Source organism: Frankliniella occidentalis, unplaced genomic scaffold (assembly GCF_000697945.3).
Source record: "Frankliniella occidentalis isolate FOCC.00 unplaced genomic scaffold, Focc_3.1 Scaffold105, whole genome shotgun sequence".
NCBI classification, from domain to species: Eukaryota; Metazoa; Arthropoda; class Insecta; order Thysanoptera; family Thripidae; genus Frankliniella; species Frankliniella occidentalis.
The window spans coordinates 574,154-588,632 of NW_026267234.1; the positions used below are offsets into that span (position 1 = coordinate 574,154).

A 14,479-nucleotide genomic window follows, 5' to 3' on the forward strand; every position below is an offset into this window, starting at 1 on the left:
TCCACAATGAAGTCCACGACGGGTCGCACAGTGGCGTCCACAACGAAGTCCACGACGGTCCGCACCAGAGGCTCGCTACCCCGAACACACGCCACGCCAAGAACGACTTTGACAGCCCCAGCTAATGTTGTGGACCCGCCCCGGAGGGCTAGGGGGCCCACGCCGGCGCAGCGGTCGCTGGATCACTTTTGTCCGTCGCCAGAACTGATCCCCAGCCAAACGCCCACGTTCGCGCAGACAGAGATCGACGATATAGACGATGTCCTTGAGGTTGGTCACTCAGGGAACAAGAGCAGGTCTGGTTAACAACGGTGTCATGAGCAAAGTATGGGTGCGCACTTGCAAATTGCAAATTGAAGAGCGGGGCGAATATGTCGAGTTATGGGATATCAATATGCCCGAAGAAACAAACTGTAACACGCAGTAACTTGTGCTTGCAATAACACAAAACTTGCCATGTTTGTCAAACTTTTAGCTTCGTAAACTAACGTGTTTTTGCCCACAATCACGATGATCGGCACGTCCGCTTTCTTTCCTCAGGAACGCGTCTACCACTTGAGCACGGAGCTGTCGCGGGGCAACGCTTCGAGGGACCGGGACCAGCTGGAGGCCAACGAGATTAGCAACGAGCTGGCGCCAGGACTGGGGCTCGGCGACATCCGCGACAGCACGGAGAGCGCCATCCGGAGGACGAGCAAGGCGCGGCGGAGCAAGAAAGGCAGCCGTGAGTACCGACCCGGGGCCGGGTGGGCGCCTGCGGGCTCCCCGGGTAGGCATGCCCGCCCGACACGCGCGCATGGAAGCAAACGAATTGCCTACCCACCAGGCGCTTGGCAGCGTGTCGAGGATGATGCGGAGAACTTTGTTCATTTGGGGATGATTTTACAGCAGGCGAAAGACCTTACCTTGACCCTTTGACCCATGACCTTGTTTTCCCTCCGAGTGTGACCGATGATGAATGGTAAGTCGTACTTACACGGAAGCAGACGAAAGTCGCATCAGCATGTCATGAGTACCTCCAAGTAATCGTGTGCTGACTGTATGATTTGATCGAACTACAAACAGAAAACAGGTATAACGCGAGGGAAAAAATAAATAAATATATTTTCTTCACTGCACAATTTATTGGGAAGGGGGAGGGGGTTGTAATAATCTGTGAACTTACTTAAACGTTCTTTACGCCCCTTTTACACTCTCCGTCGAGAAAATATACATACTAGATGTCAACTACCAAACCGTTTCCTATCAACAGGCCAGGCCAAGCACTGCCAGGTGTCGGAGTGGTCGCCCTGGTCCGCCTGCAGCGTGTCTTGCGGTGTGGGAGACGCCACGCGGACCCGCCGCGTCCTGGAGCACCCCCGCCGCGGAGGGCGCCCCTGCCCAGCGCTACAGGAGAGGCGGTGGTGCGGCGGCCACAGTGAGTGCCCGCAGAACTTCTTTAACTGGTGAGGCTCGCCCCGGGCTGGTCGACAGGAAAACACCTCCACCCCCAGCTCACCCGGCGTGGCGGGGACACCACCTTGCACTGCTAAGCAGCCATCAGCCATCGGAGCTGAAGACAGTACTTTGTCGAGGAAGGGCAACGTACTCAGGTTGCAGTTTTATTTTGTTGTGCAAATAATAAAGGGGGCTGGTAAACTTTCAATGGGATTGCTCAAAATTTTGAGTGCTCTACAAACGCGCGATAAGCCAGAGTTGAGAAAAAGCCCTTGATGTATGATAATGTGTAACAGCCACCATGTTAGCATGACACAGTATAGCTTATCACTATGGGACATTTAAGGAATGTCAAATGTTGTTCCTGATATATTGAGGTCAATGTGTCAATGTGAAATGTAATCAGATGATATGTTGACGTGTCTAGTTATGCTCCTATTTTCCAGATTTTTGAAGAATTTCTTGTCTTGATTGATTTTATCACTCTAGATCAGGGTATTAAAAATGATAAATAGAATACAATTTGTAGAAAGAATATTAATCAGTGTTTTTTTGAGTTTATCATGTAACAACAAAATCTACATTAGATAGAATACTTTAGATCAATGAACAACGTCACTTCTGTTAAAATTAATACTTGTAATTAAAGAGAATAAAAGTCTGTAGCTGAAAACAGAACACTTGCATTAGGTCCCTCAAAACTATCATCCACTGCTAATATCAACATCATACATATTTCATATGATACCTAATAGTCATACTTGTGAAAATTGTACAGTACAAAATTCATACACTAAAATTAAAATAAGCCAAAAGAAATAGATATGTATCTTTTTAACAAAACAAACAAAAATGACTGAATAAAATACGAGCACATAGTTAAAAACAAAATTTAGTTTCTCTGTAACAGTTTCCCATTTTTGAGATAGATAAAAATAAAAGTATTTGCGACATTGTACCTGCTGCAATGATTTGTACTGAGAGGTTATCTCCAAAGCAGTCAAGCTATCTCTGCTGACTATTTCTTACGGGAACTTCTGTAAGAACGAGTCTCTTTACGTAAGGAAGACCGCGTAGTCCTCTCAGAGGAACTTGTATCTAATTTTTTAGGACTCTTCTTGGGCTGCTTCAAGGGAGAATGTTGCTGCAAGTTGTTGTTACCAGGAGAGACTCTGCCAGAAGAATCACTAGATAACATAATGATTTCTGGAGTTTGTGGTTCATTTACCCGTTCCTGAGCTTCATTTTCTTCAGAAGAACAATTCAAAAGCACTAAATTTTGTCTTTTGGTGACATCTTTGGCAGGAGATATTTCAAGCCCATTCAACTGCATGATTGGAGGAAATCCATGCATTTTCTCTGGAGTTGCAACTGGCTGGTCATCTTTAGATCCAAGTCTACAGTTTTCGGGAGATGACAAGTCAATAGAGAGTCTAGACTTGGTTTTATAGGGAAGAATTGCATTATCTTCCTCTGAGGTCTCATTTGAATCATGAGCTTCAAGAGAAACCATACAATCTTTCAAAGGAATAGGTTGAACTAACACAGCCATTGTCTGGCATACTTTATCACAAAAAACTGGCTCAATAAAGTCTGTTTGACAAACTAAGTCAGACTTGTTCTTTGACAAAGAAATTATTTGGTTAACTAAGGTTTTTCCTAGATTACCAGGTTTTGGACTTGGGACAGGTTCTGTAGAAATATTGCCAGCTTTAGGTCTTGAGGAAGATTCTGCAAAGATGTTGCCAGGCTTTGGACTTGGGGAAGATTCTTCAAAACTGTTGCTAGCTTTTGGACTTTGAGAAGATTCTTCAAACATATTGCCAGCTATTGGACTTGGTAAAGATTCTGCAGAATCTTTATCAATAGAAACAATTTTCACTTGTATCGTTTGGACACCGACATTTTCACATAGTGGTTCTTCAAAATCACACTGGACAGAGAAGTCTTTTTCTGATTTGGTAATATCTTCCACTTCTTCAGACTCAGAATGACTAGATTCAAGTTGCAGACAAAGGTTGTCTCCTTCATTAGAGGACTCTTCTACTTCAATATTAGTTGCTTCACCTACCACAAATTTAATTGTCTCAGAAGAAAAATTTTGGGGCCAGAGGTATGATTTTGAATTGTTTGTTAAGGGTGTTTTTCCTTCACCTGGAAAAGCTTCAAGGATGTTGACATTTCCTTCATCATTACCTTGATGAGGACCATTTTTTCGGGGACTTCTATCTTGAGTCCCAAGGCTGTTTTCGCAATTTTCTTTCACTACCAACTTTGGTTTGGATTTGCCAAGTAGTGGCTTATTTGGTGAACTAGAAGATGAAGAAACCGAAGGTCTTTTCAAGGAGAGTCTACGAACATGTTTTTTATCTTGATTCCCTATTGAAGCACTAGTTTCTTTCAATTCTTTCCTAGGTGTCAGCCTTTTAGGTTCCTCAGATTGAGATGTTTCACTATCACTACTCCCATTGTCAGTAATATCAATTTTATGAAATTTTCTTTTCTGAATCCTTGGCTTTGAAACACGTCTCTTGGTCTCTACTTCACACTCATCTTCACTTGAAGTCAGAATCACAAAAGTTGGATTTTCAGTCAGTGGTTTCCTATACAGAAACAGAGTTGAGTTGATTAGGCACCTTACAAATATATACCCAGATTTTTAAAAAAAGGAAGGAGGAAACTTACTTCTTCAATCCTGCAGGGGCTTCCTTATTACTTCTCCACAGCTGAAAACATTGCTCCAAAATTTCAGATTCATCAATTCTTTCTAGTTTAATTATTGGGACAAGCCCATTAATTGGAATAACACCTGATTTTGTGTTCTGGCTCTGGCTTAGTTCACTGAAGGAGAGGGAAGATGTAATATAGTGATCACCACAGAGCTAAAATACATGTCATAAAATAAAAAAACCTGACATACTCTTCACTGAATAGGGGTGGAGTCCTGACTGCTGACTGCGTTATTCTTTCAAGTTTAACAGTTGGTTGCACATTTAATTGATCCAAAGACGAATCAGAACGTCTTAAATTTTTGGTAAATTGAGGATTGGAACTGAAATAAAGAACACATTAGTTAAAATCTAGCAAAAAACGTCCTTTATCAAGGTTACACTACACTAGGGGTGATCAAACATTGCAGATTTTCAATTTGGGAATTGTAATAGTGCTGAAAAGTTGCCTTGACAGCATGCCAACATTCCGCTCTTGAAAGCAAGAATAAATTTACCAAAAACCGGATTTTGAGATATTTTCAAGTTCTTTTTGTTCTCTTTTTTTCCCTGTGCAACGCGGGATGTTGACATACTACACATCATTAGCCTCAGTTTTTGACGTAGATCACGATTTGGGTTCCATTTTTGATGTTGAGTGAAAATTGGAGGTAGGATAGATTAACGCTTTTCAATCAAAACACCCATAAGACACCAATGTTAAATTTTTGGCCCCTGGTTCGAACACAAGATATTATCTGATTGAAAAAATACAAATGTGGTTAGTCTTACAATCTGTCGGGGCAACTTTTCAGCACTATAACAATTCTCAAATCGAAATCGGCAAAATACGATCACCCCTACTATACACTACATGAAGCTTTATTATTTTTATTTAATAAACTCCAAAAGCCATGAGTAGAACACGAATTATATGGGTCCCAAAAGAGCTCCCAATCAAAGCTCATTGTGGCCACATGCGTGGTCACGTGGGACTGAATGTGTTAGTCGGAACAGTAATGCAAAATTAGTAGAGGAAATTTAGAAGATGGTACTGAAGCTTTCATCTTCACTCATCTTCACCACTCTAAATACGCCTTTGTTGTCACCACTCCAACAAAACAATGATGCTGATTATTCTATGCAAGGCTGAGAAACAAAATTGTAAGACTTTTATTGAAATACTTACAAGAGGCTTTCCGCATCAAACCATGAGATCTTCTGCAGAAGAACATCTTGCGGATCAAAACTATCACTGAACCGCCCTGACTTCTTTAGCCTGTGGTACAATAAGCCATTATTGTTAAGGTTACTATAAATAATAAAGTCATCATGAGTGAAGAGCACGCAACAATAGGTGACACATACCAATAGTTTTTGAGAGGAAGAATTGTGCTTTTGAGACAGCACATTAAAATGAATTCCGAACTAAACGCATCTCGAGATGTGCAATCGTTTAGATTTCTTGACGGATTTACAAGACTAACGGTGTAAGGACCACCATCACCGTCGTAAGAGTAGTCTTCAGATCTGATGGCCAAACCTCCCCCTCTCTGAAAAGCACAGATGACACATGAGAAGAGATGTCAAGTATCGTACGCAAAATGTGTAGTTTACAATCAGCACATTCCGTGAAATTGAATTAAAAATAAACACAAGAAAACCGATTTCATAAGGAACACGTAATTGTAACTAAATTTCGTTCCGATAACCTCACCCTCACACCTTACCTCGATGAAGTCAGACATATCAGAATCATTGTCACAATCCCAGATTCGAAATACCATTCGTCCCTCACCACATCTGAATAAATCCTTTCGGATTGGAAGCATTATGGTGTAAAAATAATATAATGGTTGCGTGTTTACATGTGGAGCCTGACCAGCCGCTCCCGCTTCCCGCCACCGCAACTCAACAGCTGCTTTTCATTTCCACCACGTACGACAACACGGCGCCACAATCGACATTCGACACGTTAATAGACTGAACACTGAACCGTTAGTACAAAATACTTCACATCAAGAAAAAATGAGAAACTATTCATGGTTATTTAATAGAAAAAGGTGATTATTTTATTGGTGTTTCTTTTTTGCTGTTACATTTTCTTGTCAGATGAACTGAGTGAACGAAGAGGACCCGGGGAATTCTCATGAGAGCCATGCTGTGGGGGGACTGAACAATAGCTTAAGCTATTAATTAACAAATAAATTAATAAGGTTGGATTAAACTGTTTTCCTTTCCTTTGATTGAAGAACTTAAACCAGCTGTTTTATTTTATTTCAGAAATCATATTTTAGTAGAAAGATTCTTAAGAGCTAGTCTATCAGTCAGCTTTCCCTGCACTAAAACATTGTGATCAGGAATAGAAGAACTCATCCACAACACAGACACATAGAACAGGAATTTAAAAAAGGAAAAACCCCAGCAAATTTCCCTTTGATGCATTCTTATCCAGATAACACTGCTCTCTTTTACTGTCAAAATTAAAAAAATAATGGATGCAAGATGGATGTTTATATCAGTGTAGTTTAGAGAGACTTTTCAGCACTTTCTCCTTGACCACAATAAATAATGCAAAATAAGATGGTACAAAAACCAAGACGCTGCCAACAGAAAAGTACATTTGTAAGGTGGAATTGAGAACAGAAATAATTTATTCTGCTTAAAGATCATTCATCTATGGTTGAAGAATTATATGGACAAGCTAGGGCTGACACCTTCATTAAAACCATCATCACACAACCATTCAAAAACACACAGAACAAAATTACTTTGACATTCACATGTGTAGAAATGAAATATCACAACATCAAACTGAATTAATCAGAATGATAACAGTAAAAATACAATTTGGAGATGATAAAGAAATTTTAAGTCGATGTAAATCTACACTAGTTTCTTGGCTTCAAAAAAGCTCTTAAGGTGATGAGTCTGCCAGGCCCCCATTGCCAAAAGAATAGCAGTCTGGATGATGGACCACCATAATACTCGCTGGTTAGTGCTTTCACTTGTCATACGGAACCTTTCTTCCCGGTACTAGAAAAAAATAAAATTGTGTATGTGTGAAAATTATTTCAAAACTCAGCCGTACAGTTAACAATGTACAAGTAAGCACAACAACAACAGGAAAAATTTTGAGAGCAGAAAAGACTCAGGATGAAGAAGCAATTATTTATTTAGGTTTCCTCACCCGTTGGTAATTCTGTTCCTTGGATATCTGGTCAACTTGATCCAATAATTGGCGTACTCTTAACTGCAAATCAGACAACTTGTCTTTTTGAGCTACATTAGCATAGTCTATAGCATGCTCACCAACTTGGATGTCCAAATGAACCCTCTGCAGAAAGAAATAAACGATTTGTGACCTTCCTATTGATGACAAATTGGAGATCAAGATCAATAATAACAGAAAAAAGTTGTTAACTTACAAGCTGAGTGCCACTAAACCACTTGGTGCTGTTAGAGTACAAGCATATAACATGTTCTCCATGAACTTGTGAAGTGAAGGAAAGACGGCCCTCAGAACTGTAGACCTGCGAGATAAAGATTGTAAAGATTCATGAAATGAATATGGTGAACTAGATGCATCTAGTTACACATGTGTTACAGGAAAAGTCCAAGTCTGAGTGTCATGTAATCCTAGGATTGCTCAGGAAACTCAAGACCTAAGGATCACTACCACCGACATCCGGACTTAACCACTTACAGAGGTAACATCTCAATATAAAAGGAAAAGCCACATTACTTACCCTTGACAAGACTACTTTGTCATCAGGGTCCTTAACTTCAACATGCATGCCAATTCCAGGACTTGAAGGCATGAATCCGCCACTCCTTGGATCATAAAGTTCAACTTTATAATTCACTGAAAAACAGAACAAAAAATGAAAAAGTTACTAAAATTCTAAAACAGTTTAATGTAAGAGACCACTAATAGGTTTAATTAATAATATTGATAAAATCTCTCTTTGATAACTATAAATTAATAGGAGAAAAGTCACTTTTATGTCCACTCTCATATCACCATTCATTTGAAAACTCAATCAAAAATCAGTTCATAGGAATACATTATTTATCTTACTATTGGCTACTAGGAATAGAATGATAACTGGGAAGAAAATTCTAATAAATATGTTAGCATCCAAATTGCAGAAAAGTCATGTTGATGAAAAAGAACAGAATTAGAGTAACATCTGAATCTTGAGATAGGAATTACTCAGTGAAGGACACGAAATCAATCATAGTCTTTTCCAGACAGCAGTCTTACTCTTAAATTTTGTCTTGAGAAGCTATAACCGGTTAGGTGGTTAGGACGTGGATGTCATCTGCTATACTAACCAATAACAGTAGTTTCATCTGGAATTTCCTCAATAAAGCATTTTCTTTCAGTTTCTCCTATGTGAAAATAAAGTGCCGAACATGATGAGAGGGTGAGTAGTACGAAAATAAGCGACGAGTATGCTTTAGAGAGAGACATTTTCCTTGGTTACAAATAGAAACTAAGAAACTACACTGAAATTTGACTCGACGTTGGATTCACAACACAACACGTCACCCGTGATTGAACTAACACTGAAACAGATAGAAGGCTTTTCATGTGCGCCAACCTAAAAGTATTCTGCCAGTAAGCTAGATAGGTTGTATCTTTCAAATAGTGTACTCAATATTCAATTAAGATTTTTCAAAATAAAAAGAAACATTTAAAAGTCTAGTTCAAACCATAATTTTTTACGTATAAATATAAAATGTCAAGTTTTTTAAATTCTGTTAGCCTGCTACTTCTGATTTCCGACTGCCTCGTCGTCTGTCATTCTGTCTTTGTCTTTTAGGTTACCACAGAACTCTACAGACGGGTTCACTGTTTTTGATTAGATTTCATTTGCATTATTTGTTAATAATTACCATTTGTCAAGTTTTTTACTTCAATCAAACATGGATACTGTAACCTATTCCGTTCTGGGTATTGTGTTTATTGTGGCAGCTATTATCGGTCTGCTACTATATCAAAAGAAATCTGCTCAAAAAGGTACCCTATGTTATGTTTGTTGTTGTTATTATGGATAAATTCATGCCTTGCTGTCTTATCAATTTTATCACAATATTTAAATATAACGTGAAGCAAAGAGTAATTAATCGTTTTCCTTATTGACTGATCGGTATATTTTGTGGTGTAGATGTGGCTTGAAAGCTGCCTAACTTTCAAAACTTCCCTATAACGTTTCCTGCAACATAATTTTTGTTGCATCTAATGTCAAAAGGAGATTTTGTTTACAGGGTTACTTTGGTAATCCAATGCTTTTTTGGGGCTATTAACTTAAAACATTTGCTCACACAGATGCTTGGTATCGGAAAGCTGAATTTGATACTTTGTGCCACAATTTATGTATGGCTATCTCAATTTAAATGGTAATCTCTACTTTTAGCACCCAGAGAGAGAGCCGTGCCTCAACAACGAGCACAAGCTGGCCCTGGCCCGAGAAGAGCTCAAGTGGCTCGTGGCATCAGGCAACGCAACAGAGCTCAAGGTGAGCAGTAATTTGTTTTCTCTTACCGTCACTAATTTTCAAGATCGTACCATGAATGTGTCTTTATTTTTCAACTTTAGCTGCAGCACAACATGACTCTGCTGAAGAATCTGAAGAAGATGGTCCTGACCCATCAGACAAGATCGATCTCCCTGAGGGAAAAGTGGGTGCCAAGAAATTGGCAAAGTTACAGGCAAAAGCAGAGCGAAAAGCTCAAATAGAGGTGAGGATGTTTTTATTTCATTCATGTATGGCTATTCTCTTGAGGTCTTGTGTATTTCACCAGGAGACTTGTTACAGGCAGAACAACAGGAAAGAGAAGATAAGAAAAAAAGACAGCAACTTCAAGAAGAGGAAAGGCTGAAAGAAAGAGAAAAAGAACTTGAAGATGAAAAGAAGATAGAAGAGGCTGAAAAGAAAGCCCGTGAAGAGCAAGAAAGGAAAGAACATGAAGAGTACTTAAAAATGAAAGCAGCGTTTAGTGTGGAAGAGGAAGGTTTTGAGGAAGGGGAGGGTGAGGGTGAAGGCAATCTTTTGCAAGAGTTTGTTAAACACATAAAGGTCAGTGTTCCCATCTAAGAGTATATGATTCATGATTGTCCCTTATTTACAAGCCTGCCATGGATATGAAAACTCATTAAACTGTTTTTATCCTTTTTCAGGATAACAAAGTAGTAGTTTTGGAAGATCTTGCCTCACACTTCCGATTGAAAACACAGAATGTCATAGACAGAATACAAGACTTACAAAATGAGGGTATTCTTACTGGTGAGTTAACATGCATCTTTCCTAAATTTATTTATTAACAGCAATTCATTGAGAGATGTAAAAGCTGTTTATTTCATCTTCTTTTCTCCAGGTGTGATTGATGATAGAGGCAAATTTATCTACATTTCTCAAGAGGAGTTGCAGTCTGTAGCCAAGTTTGTGAAGCAAAGGGGACGTGTCTCCATTACTGACTTAGCTGAGAGTAGCAATCAGCTCATTAATTTGAATCCTACTTCCAGATCAGAAGTTTGTTCTTAAAGTGTTCTGACAAAATAAATATTTATGTTTTTGTATATGTTCTAAAATGTAAAAGTTTGATTAAGCTGCAACATCATTTTTAATTGACAAGGTTATAGATAACACTGAGTGATCTAGTATCAGTTTGCGTAAGGTTTTATTAGGCAAATATTTGCGTACATCAAATTTACATTTGAATTGCACACATACAATATCAGGCAATCTAGATGTATTTCATAAAGGGGATTGCCTCCCACCTGCTGTAAAGCTCCAATTGGTGCTCCCTCAAAAACAATGACTAAAATACTGTCAGAGGTGCAGCACAGATCAATTTCCTAGAATTAAAATGCAAGAAACACAATCTACAAAACCAATTATTACAAAAAATATCAGGTAAAAAAAAGAGCAAGAATGCTGACACTGAAAACCACATTAAAAAATAAATGTACAAGCAGCTGACTTCATAAGTATCTGCAGGCTGACCCACAAAGCAAATTCCAGAACATGTGTCTCCCAGCATGGATTAATCATGAGAAAGAAAGATGTTCTGCCTTGTTTTACAAGATGCTCCACAACATTTATGAATTGTTATTCACAAACACCTGACTCATAAATTAACACTAATAATAAATATAAATAACCCTATCATTGGCATGTCATGAATGTGTGTATACACGGCATTAAATAAAAGATGCGCACATAATTACAAAGAATGAAAATCTCTCTGGGGAAAGTATTTTTTTAAAATACACTGAGAAAAATGTCACATTCCTCAGATACATAAATTGAGACAGAATCAGCAATTTACAGAGGTCCTTGAATTTTAACATGAGGAGGTAAATGGAAGTGTTTTTCCTTTATCTAATCACTGTATTTTGAAGCATTATTACTGAGGAGGGTTAACTCCCATGTTTGTTGCACCATTCTCAACACATTCATCGTCCATTAATTCTTCCTCAGAGTCATTGTCTCCTTCATCATCACTTGTGATGTCTGGGTCACCTGCTTGAGCTTCACATTTAATGCATTGGCAATTGAACAAGTAGTTCTCCCTGTATGTCAAAGAAAAAATAAATATAATATAAAATACTTGACATTGAAGAAACAAACAAAAATAAAAAGATTCCTACCTTAGCATTTTGAGACGAGAATGGCGGCTTCTTTCCAGAGTGCATTCATCAAGATAGCTAATTGTAATTTCATCTCCAGGCTGTACATTGCGTGTGGCAGTCATCACAAGTCTGAAGTCACTATAAGGGAAAGAAGGCTCTGCATTTGGAATGCAACTGTGATTGCATGAGCTCTGCAAACTGTATAAGGCTGAACCTTCACAATTCAAGAAACTACCAACAACTGGAAAAGATATTGAAAATTTAGAAGTGTTAATACACAACTAACAAAGTTGTGCAGCATTTTCCTGAAATGGCAACTTACCTTCTTCCAGATCATCATACAGTTTATTGATAAAAACATCTAGGGCTTGCTTATCTGGAGGTCCAAGGGAAAGAGCAGATACTTTCTTCACCCATTCACTCAGGGAGCTGGTACCAACACCCTGGCCATTGGTTCCAACCAGAGCAACCAAGGATCGGAATCCTTCAGGGGTCAGCCAGTTCTAGGATTGGAAAATTAATTACATTCAGAAAAATGTAACGCACGATTTAATGATAATAAAATTCACACATTGAGCATTAGATTAAAATGAAGTAAATCTAAAAATTCCATAAAATTTTAGTTGTTAACACTTACATGAGAAGCATTGTCAGAAGGTAGGGCCTGCAGTATCAATGTCCGCAGCATTTCCAATTGCCCTTGGAATTGTTCCCCAAGCAGTTTATGGGCAATCTCATCCTCATGGTTAACAACTCGATGGCAAAACTATAAAGTAAAATCATAGATTTAAATCCAAGTTCCTTTTTTTGAGAATAAAATTACAATAAAATAAGATCAGTTGTCTACAAACCTGCATAAATGTGTGCATGATTCTTTCTTTATCATTTTCCTGGTGAATCATTGCAATGATTCGAGCAAGCAGCATGATACTAGTAGTTTCTGGTGGGTAATGCATTTGTCTGATGGAAAAGAAAGATAATGGAATTAATTTGTGACATGATATTCAGTAGACATAAGAGTAGGACAGATTCTAAAATTAGAAAGGAGTAATAAACCTACTTCCACGCATCATTTAACATGTCTAGAGGATGCTGTCCTAGAGAAGCGTCCCTTGTGCGGGCCTGGGTGCACAACGTTCGATGATATTTTGCCCAAGCCTGTTCAAGGCAAGACACACTGCAATAGCGAACCTAGCAGAAAATAATTAAAATAAGATAAGAAAATTGTTTCTACAACTATAATGCAATTGATTCGCTGAGAATGGTTGAAAATTAATTTCTTAGGTTCTTCAGACTGAATATCCACTGGAAATATGTTACTTACACCACAAGCCCCACACTCTGTGTGCTGGTTTTTGGCAGTGACACAGCATTGAGGGTAAGGCAGGACAAGTTCTGGTTTTCCTGAGAGCCTCCTGGCATTCTCCTCAGCACTTTCCAGAGGCCTGGATAAAAAGAAGCCATCAACCATTTATTAACAAGCATCTGGCGTTTAGAATAGACCAGTATTTAATAAAGAATTTGTTAGACCAGTTACTCTACTTTGAAATCCTTACCTCATGCAATAATCACAACTTAGGTATCCATAGGCTTGATTCCATGCAAACTGGCAACAAACCAGAGGTTGTTCTTCAAACACTACCTCACCTGCCTTGAAGGCACGCACTGCAAAGAGTCCCTTGCCCTATAAAACAGTTAAAAAATTAATGAAGTATGAAGAAGTAAGGACAATTCAACTGCTATTATAGAGTAAACTGTTACCTTCAGATCATCGACATATCGGACCTCCACACCAAGTGGGGACATCATGATGGTAGTAGTTCAATGATTGTTTTTTTTGCACAGGTTGCACAAAGTGGCTGCATAATAGAGAAAAATGTGAAAATTTCAAATGCACTGTTGTCTGCATAAGATATACAAACTCTATGTGGGATATTCAATCATAACAATTAGTAACACCATAAGAAAGGGTTAAGTCTGCAACAGTATAGCAATGACAGACTGCAAGCAACCAAACGTTTTAGATGAAAAATGGAAATACATATACATGTAAACTGAAGCAATTTAGGATCATAAGTGAGACTGGATGTGGGGAAATTGTTACTAAATTATATAAAACACCACCTAACAGTAGTGATTCGTGGTTCCAGCCAGACATCCAAGATAGTTGACAGATGCGACAAATGACATGGTCCCGACCTTAAGTCGTTGGCTCATTATTCAATTCGTCAAGCAACAACACCCAGCTCGTCACGTAGTGGTGCAACTGTGCGTGTGTGATTTGCTGTCAGACAGTTTCATTTAACAGAGACAGCTAACCTCGCTAACCGTTACCAGCACACCCGGTACTACTTCTCTGCTCAGCCAGTTTACACACATCTTTGCTATTTTTACAATAAGCGTGTTACCAAAAGTCAAAAGACCCTGCAGATATTCCCTCGGCAGGCACACACTATTACCTTCCCGAGGAAAGCAAAAGTATTTTCAATTTTCCCTTACTTCTCACTGTTTGATGTTTCAGCAACACAGCATGGCAAGATAGCCGTAGTACATGGAGAGGGTTTTGGCGTCGCTAAGGATCCGTTCCGTTGAGCAAGTAAGCGTTGTGGCACGCCTGGCAAGCGTTTCGCAGTCACCAACCCACCGAAAAATTATGCGTTTTTAAAAGGTCACATTATGCAATTTTTATTAA

At 38.9% G+C, this 14,479-nt stretch overlaps 5 protein-coding genes across 8 annotated transcripts; 2 read left to right on the forward strand and 3 right to left on the reverse strand.

Annotated features, from left to right (window-relative positions):
* Nucleotides 1-6: 6 nt before the first annotated feature.
* Nucleotides 7-2,115, forward strand: LOC127749889 (uncharacterized). The gene is made up of 3 exons (XM_052269852.1): nt 7-270; nt 541-724; nt 1,253-2,115. The coding sequence occupies exons 1-3, from the start codon at nt 7-9 to the stop codon at nt 1,447-1,449; spliced, it is 645 nt and encodes a 214-aa protein (XP_052125812.1). The 3' UTR covers nt 1,450-2,115.
* On the reverse strand, nt 1,955-6,095 carry LOC113210295 (uncharacterized). Its single transcript, XM_026428210.2, has 6 exons — nt 5,876-6,095; nt 5,514-5,698; nt 5,335-5,424; nt 4,358-4,489; nt 4,123-4,278; nt 1,955-4,040 (listed from the first exon to the last, which is right to left on the reverse strand). Exons 1-6 carry the CDS (start codon nt 5,975-5,977, stop codon nt 2,456-2,458), a joined length of 2,250 nt encoding a protein of 749 aa, XP_026283995.1. The 5' UTR covers nt 5,978-6,095; the 3' UTR covers nt 1,955-2,455.
* A 305-nt stretch (nt 6,096-6,400) lies between these two features.
* LOC113210294 (transmembrane emp24 domain-containing protein eca) lies at nt 6,401-8,708 on the reverse strand. The gene is made up of 5 exons (XM_026428209.2): nt 8,484-8,708; nt 7,895-8,010; nt 7,574-7,678; nt 7,336-7,482; nt 6,401-7,181 (listed from the first exon to the last, which is right to left on the reverse strand). The coding sequence occupies exons 1-5, from the start codon at nt 8,620-8,622 to the stop codon at nt 7,032-7,034; spliced, it is 657 nt and encodes a 218-aa protein (XP_026283994.1). The 5' UTR covers nt 8,623-8,708; the 3' UTR covers nt 6,401-7,031.
* A 236-nt stretch (nt 8,709-8,944) lies between these two features.
* LOC113210293 (DDRGK domain-containing protein 1) lies at nt 8,945-10,731 on the forward strand. The gene is made up of 6 exons (XM_026428208.2): nt 8,945-9,171; nt 9,569-9,670; nt 9,751-9,893; nt 9,971-10,231; nt 10,333-10,438; nt 10,530-10,731. The coding sequence occupies exons 1-6, from the start codon at nt 9,078-9,080 to the stop codon at nt 10,694-10,696; spliced, it is 873 nt and encodes a 290-aa protein (XP_026283993.1). The 5' UTR covers nt 8,945-9,077; the 3' UTR covers nt 10,697-10,731.
* Nucleotides 10,732-10,815: 84 nt separating this feature from the next.
* LOC113210292 (histone-lysine N-trimethyltransferase SMYD5) lies at nt 10,816-14,416 on the reverse strand. Of its 4 annotated transcripts, none has more exons than XM_026428203.2 (10): nt 14,287-14,416; nt 13,549-13,646; nt 13,344-13,471; nt 13,112-13,232; nt 12,848-12,978; nt 12,639-12,747; nt 12,425-12,553; nt 12,110-12,290; nt 11,806-12,028; nt 10,816-11,727 (listed from the first exon to the last, which is right to left on the reverse strand). In XM_026428203.2, exons 2-10 carry the CDS (start codon nt 13,594-13,596, stop codon nt 11,562-11,564), a joined length of 1,236 nt encoding a protein of 411 aa, XP_026283988.1. In that variant the 5' UTR covers nt 13,597-13,646; nt 14,287-14,416; the 3' UTR covers nt 10,816-11,561. The 4 variants fall into 4 exon arrangements, with proteins under 4 accessions (XP_026283988.1, XP_026283989.1, XP_026283990.1 ...); XM_026428204.2 differs by having other exon boundaries at nt 14,247-14,360; XM_026428205.2 differs by lacking the exon at nt 14,287-14,416 and adding an exon at nt 14,196-14,217.
* Between the last annotated feature and the right edge of the window lie 63 nt (nt 14,417-14,479).

What these genes read in the sequence shown, in the direction of transcription:
- LOC113210295 (XM_026428210.2), bottom strand. Translation starts at nt 5,977, where the DNA reads ATGCTTCCAATCCGAAAGGATTTATTCAGATGTGGTGAGGGACGAATG. An exon ending in CTTCCTCTCAAAAACTATTG is followed by an intron (nt 5,425 to 5,513) that starts GTATGTGTCACC and finishes ATTGTACCACAG; the next exon opens with GCTAAAGAAGTCAGGGCGGT. An exon ending in CCACCCCTATTCAGTGAAGA is followed by an intron (nt 4,279 to 4,357) that starts GTATGTCAGGTT and finishes CCTCTCCTTCAG; the next exon opens with TGAACTAAGCCAGAGCCAGA.
- LOC113210292 (XM_026428203.2), bottom strand. Translation starts at nt 13,596, where the DNA reads ATGATGTCCCCACTTGGTGTGGAGGTCCGATATGTCGATGATCTGAAG. An exon ending in ATGTTAAATGATGCGTGGAA is followed by an intron (nt 12,748 to 12,847) that starts GTAGGTTTATTA and finishes CTTTTCCATCAG; the next exon opens with ACAAATGCATTACCCACCAG. An exon ending in GTATGATGATCTGGAAGAAG is followed by an intron (nt 12,029 to 12,109) that starts GTAAGTTGCCAT and finishes TATCTTTTCCAG; the next exon opens with TTGTTGGTAGTTTCTTGAAT.
- LOC113210293 (XM_026428208.2), top strand. Translation starts at nt 9,078, where the DNA reads ATGGATACTGTAACCTATTCCGTTCTGGGTATTGTGTTTATTGTGGCA. An exon ending in AGCGAAAAGCTCAAATAGAG is followed by an intron (nt 9,894 to 9,970) that starts GTGAGGATGTTT and finishes GACTTGTTACAG; the next exon opens with GCAGAACAACAGGAAAGAGA. An exon ending in AGTTTGTTAAACACATAAAG is followed by an intron (nt 10,232 to 10,332) that starts GTCAGTGTTCCC and finishes ATCCTTTTTCAG; the next exon opens with GATAACAAAGTAGTAGTTTT.
- LOC113210294 (XM_026428209.2), bottom strand. Translation starts at nt 8,622, where the DNA reads ATGTCTCTCTCTAAAGCATACTCGTCGCTTATTTTCGTACTACTCACC. An exon ending in GGTTTAGTGGCACTCAGCTT is followed by an intron (nt 7,483 to 7,573) that starts GTAAGTTAACAA and finishes TTCTTTCTGCAG; the next exon opens with AGGGTTCATTTGGACATCCA. An exon ending in AGGAACAGAATTACCAACGG is followed by an intron (nt 7,182 to 7,335) that starts GTGAGGAAACCT and finishes ATTTTTTTCTAG; the next exon opens with TACCGGGAAGAAAGGTTCCG.
- LOC127749889 (XM_052269852.1), top strand. Translation starts at nt 7, where the DNA reads ATGAAGTCCACGACGGGTCGCACAGTGGCGTCCACAACGAAGTCCACG. An exon ending in ATATAGACGATGTCCTTGAG is followed by an intron (nt 271 to 540) that starts GTTGGTCACTCA and finishes TTCTTTCCTCAG; the next exon opens with GAACGCGTCTACCACTTGAG. An exon ending in GCGGAGCAAGAAAGGCAGCC is followed by an intron (nt 725 to 1,252) that starts GTGAGTACCGAC and finishes TCCTATCAACAG; the next exon opens with GCCAGGCCAAGCACTGCCAG.